The sequence below is a fragment of the Arachis ipaensis genome, chromosome B04, assembly GCF_000816755.2.
Source record: "Arachis ipaensis cultivar K30076 chromosome B04, Araip1.1, whole genome shotgun sequence".
Lineage (NCBI taxonomy): Eukaryota > Viridiplantae > Streptophyta > Magnoliopsida > Fabales > Fabaceae > Arachis > Arachis ipaensis.
The window spans coordinates 18,096,775-18,101,138 of NC_029788.2; the positions used below are offsets into that span (position 1 = coordinate 18,096,775).

Here is a 4,364-nt window from a genome sequence, read left to right on the forward strand (position 1 = left end):
CCTAATCATGATTTTTTTTTTTAAAGGTAAGAGTAATTTCTCGCATGATTTCTTAATTAAGAAAAAAAAAAAAGAACCTGTAGGATGCATGGAAGGGAGACATGCATTGGAGGGAGATACCTTGTGATCCAACCAGGTTGCGTTGCTCTCTCTCCAACAATTTGGGTCCAACGCGTATGGCAGTTTGTGTATATATCTTTAGGGCAAATATTTGGGGGGTATGGGAGATTTTCAAAGTAGATAAGAATATAAGATACAAATGAAAGATTCTTTTTTCTTTAATTTTCTCTACAAATGCACCACATATATATTTCCAATGTACAATTTCACCCTTTAATTAGTGGATGTATTGGATAATGATGAGAAATTCTTCCGTACGTACATTATTCATATCATATCTTCTTGTTTTCCATCTATTTTCTGCTAAATTTTCCTTTCCTTTGCTATTTTTGGTTTTGTAATTAATCACCATATAACTGGGATAATAATATTTTTTCTCACGGTATTTTATAACTCTACAAGTCGAAAACTAATACGTCGTGGATCTGAGATCAATTTAAAAATTTATTATTGGTCAATAAATTGTTGCATACACAAGACTGAGAGTCGAACCAGATAAATAAACTAACCATGAGTTGATTTGATTGGGATAATAATGCTAAGTTATAAGTATTCCCGGAAAAAAATATGCTAGCTTTTTGATAATGAAAAGTATAAGAAACAAATTTTTAAATAGTCATGTTAGTCTTTATTTATTATAAAATTACTTTTTAATCTTAATTTTTGGAGAACTAAGGTTTAGGATTAAAATTTAGAGTATAGAATTTAAAATTTAAATTAAAAAAATATGACTAAAAAAAGTAGCTTCTTAATTAAACTCTTAAAAAATATATATGATGTGTGTGGTAGATATACGTATTTTTTTTATACATAAAAAATTAAAACATTACTCTCTTCTTTTGCAACTCATAATTGAAGAAAAAATTCAATTATAATAAAACTCTTGTGAATAAAATAAAAAAGTTGTAAGGATATATATTATTATATAGAAAAAAGTTTAGGAGCCAACAATAATTCATCGGTTACTAACTTAAAAATTGGTCAATAATTTAAAAATATATAAAAAAAAATATCCTGAATAAAAAACATAAAAATATTCAAAATATAAGTAAAATGAACGTTTGAAAGTCAACTAAACAAAGTATAAAAGCAAATAAGATTCAAAATTTTGGATTTTTTCTATTAAAATTTAGAATTTAAAGTTTAAGATTTTAGAATTTAAAGTTTAATGGTTAGGATGACAGCAACAGCATAGTAGCTAAGGATAATGGTAGATGAAATTGTAAAAAGAAATAAAAATGGATAAAAGAATAGTTTCAAAAAAAAATAGTAAGCGATTGAATTTGCTTGTTTAATTTATTAAAAAATTCTCAAGTGTTTTAAAGCAAATAAATGTTTTTGTTCATGTGAATTAATTTAAATGTTAAAATATCAACAAAATAAAATTCAAAATATTAAATTTTAAATTCTACATTTTAAATTATAAACTCAAAATCTTAAAATAAAAACTAACATTAAACTCACAAAATAAATGACAGAAAACAAAAATATTTATTTTTCTCAAACCACACGCGGTTATTTTTGTTCTATTATTGTGTCACTATAGGCTTGGCCTACCTTTATTCTCTTGTGCGGGTCAACACGTTTAGTCCCAATCTTGTTGAGCTCAAAGCTCTTATCCATCATATATATAGGCAACATAATCAAATTTGTGATTGTGAGGGGTAAAGAATGTTATGAACGAGAGAAGAGGGAGGTAAATGGTGCGGGCACGGATTTTTGGCAATGGCATGAAATTGTAACGGTCACAAAAAGTTTTATATTATTATTATTATTATTATTATTATTAACAATAATAATAATAAGAAAGTACAAAATATTAGAGAATTATCATCATAATTTATTATTTTTGGTCAATAGTTAATCAATAATATTTAAAATTTGAGTTAAAAATATGTTGTTAATTTGCTAGACTAAACATATTAGACTAATATAGTGAAAAATACTAACTAAAAATAATAAATTTTATTTATTGTTTTTAGATGAAATCCTCCTCTAGAAAGTGATAGAAGAATGATATAACGAAAGTTTCATGTAATTTATATGGTGAATGCTACTATGTCCTCTTTAAAATAAAGGATAAATTACTTTTTGTGATATATATAGTGCCTATAATTATAATTAAGTTGAATGTTAACCATAATAATTAGGTATATATTCTCTACTTTTCTTTCTCTCTCTTGTGATTATTTAAATTTCGTTTAGCATCACCAGTCTATGATGATGGTGGCGGCTGTCACCGCTGGAAAAAAATTTTTGCAGTGATGAATTCACAAACCCATTAACAAAGTGCAAGTACGTATTCAGCTCGTTACACATAGCAACATTTATGTTACCGAAGTACGGAGAATCTCTGCTACATAGGCACAACTCCTTCCCAACCTCAGCGTACTGTGCCTCCTCTACCCTCTTCTGTATGGTGATAACATCTTCAACATTCACTATTCACAAAACTTTTGTCCCATGAAAGTGATTAAATTCTTGTGCATAATTGTCACCTCATCTTGCAAATTCTATTGATCTCCATCACCTCGACAACAATGTCTTTAGACCTACACTTATAAAGGAGGGGGCATTTGCCCCCACAAATTTTTTTTAAAAAAATTAATATATATATATATATATATTAATTGTGTGTATATGTTTAGTTCTTATCAATATGTATAGATAGTTCTAACTTAAAATTTTAAATATAACTAAACCAATTTAGATCGGTCAAGTGATCAACTTAGTCGTTCGCTTAAGTAAGTATTGGCGGTTTGAATTCTATCTCGTATGTGTAGCAACTTATTGTCGGCCAATTGCAGACTTCTAAATGAAATTCAAATTCAGGACGGATTAGTCCTTAACAGTGTCTTTAATTGTGTTTATGACTTGAGGATCTAAAGAATCTTTTTGAATGTCTTTATGACTTCTATCATCACAGACCATAAGCTCTTATCTACCTTCAAGTGCATCAATTGTATTCGTAAAGATTTTTTCCATGTCATAAAACTCGTCTAGTAAATCACTTTCAATATATATATATTACAAAGGATAATTTACCCTTTATTTTAGAGAGGATACGATAAAATTCACCAATTTATATATATTTAATTACATATATAGTACATCAAATTGGGCTGGGAATATATTTAGCACATAATTAAGTTATAAAAATAATCAATAGGATGTACAAAGAAAGATTAATTACATATATCACCACAACCACACACAGTTACACAAATGACATTCACTATATATACTAAGTACTCTCCAGTTTTCACCATTCACCAAATCAAAGAGTACCCCACAAACTTCACCAACTGATACACAAATCAATGACACATACAATTACTTTGAAAATATATAGAGAAACAACCCATCATGCATCCCCCACTATGACCATCTAGAAACTTAGCCTGCCCGTCCTGCTCAAACTCCATGCCGGATATGGGTACTTTCTTGGCCATATGTATACCAATAAAATTAAAAAATTTTAAGTTTAAGGATATGATTTACCTGGGAATAAAAAAAGGAGGCGAAAAAAAAAATTTTAAATATAAAAGTAGAGTTAATTTTAAAATAAAAAAGTTTTACACCTTTCAAAATTATGTATGTATAAATGGGCTACATGTCCCTGACTTCAAAGGAGTTCTTGTTCTTGACGACTATGTCATACATGTGCATGGACTTGAACTTGGTGAAATCCTTAGGCAGAGAAATGAGGTGCACGGTGGACCGCTTGTGGAACTGAAGAAGCTCTGGATCATCATAGTAACGCTCCCATCCCAGCGAGCGAAGCTTGGTTTCTAGGGCGGCGTAATTGGTGATTACCTCGTTCGTTGCCCTGTGAACCAGCACCTTGCGCCTTACGGCTGATGCTTGCCGCCCACCACCCTCCACGGCGTCTGCGCCTGGGTTCTCGACGAGCCGGACCACGCCGTTCTTGAAAACCCAGACGCCAGACATTCTTTATTAATGTTAGAGGTGTGTGTTATTGTCTTTTTCTTTAGAGTGCTTGTGTGCGTTGCAAGCTAGAGAGTATGGTGTTACATATATATATACACACAAACAGGTAAATGAAATAAATTAAACGATGGGGTTCGAATTTTAGGGTTTGTTTGAGAGAGGGCGGTGTTTGGTTAATTTGTTGAATGTTGTATTTGTATAGTATATCATATAGATTCCAATAGAATGGACTCAATGGATAGTGATATATATAGAATGAATTGAAATAATTTTTTTTTTTTTTAAGTTCATGT

At 29.9% G+C, this 4,364-nt stretch overlaps 1 protein-coding gene across 1 annotated transcript; it reads right to left on the minus strand.

Moving 5' to 3' along the window:
- LOC107637650 (flowering-promoting factor 1-like protein 3) lies at nucleotides 3,712–4,248 on the minus strand. The gene has a single exon (XM_016341032.2). The coding sequence runs from the start codon at nucleotides 4,069–4,071 to the stop codon at nucleotides 3,730–3,732; it is 342 nt and encodes a 113-aa protein (XP_016196518.1). The 5' UTR covers nucleotides 4,072–4,248; the 3' UTR covers nucleotides 3,712–3,729.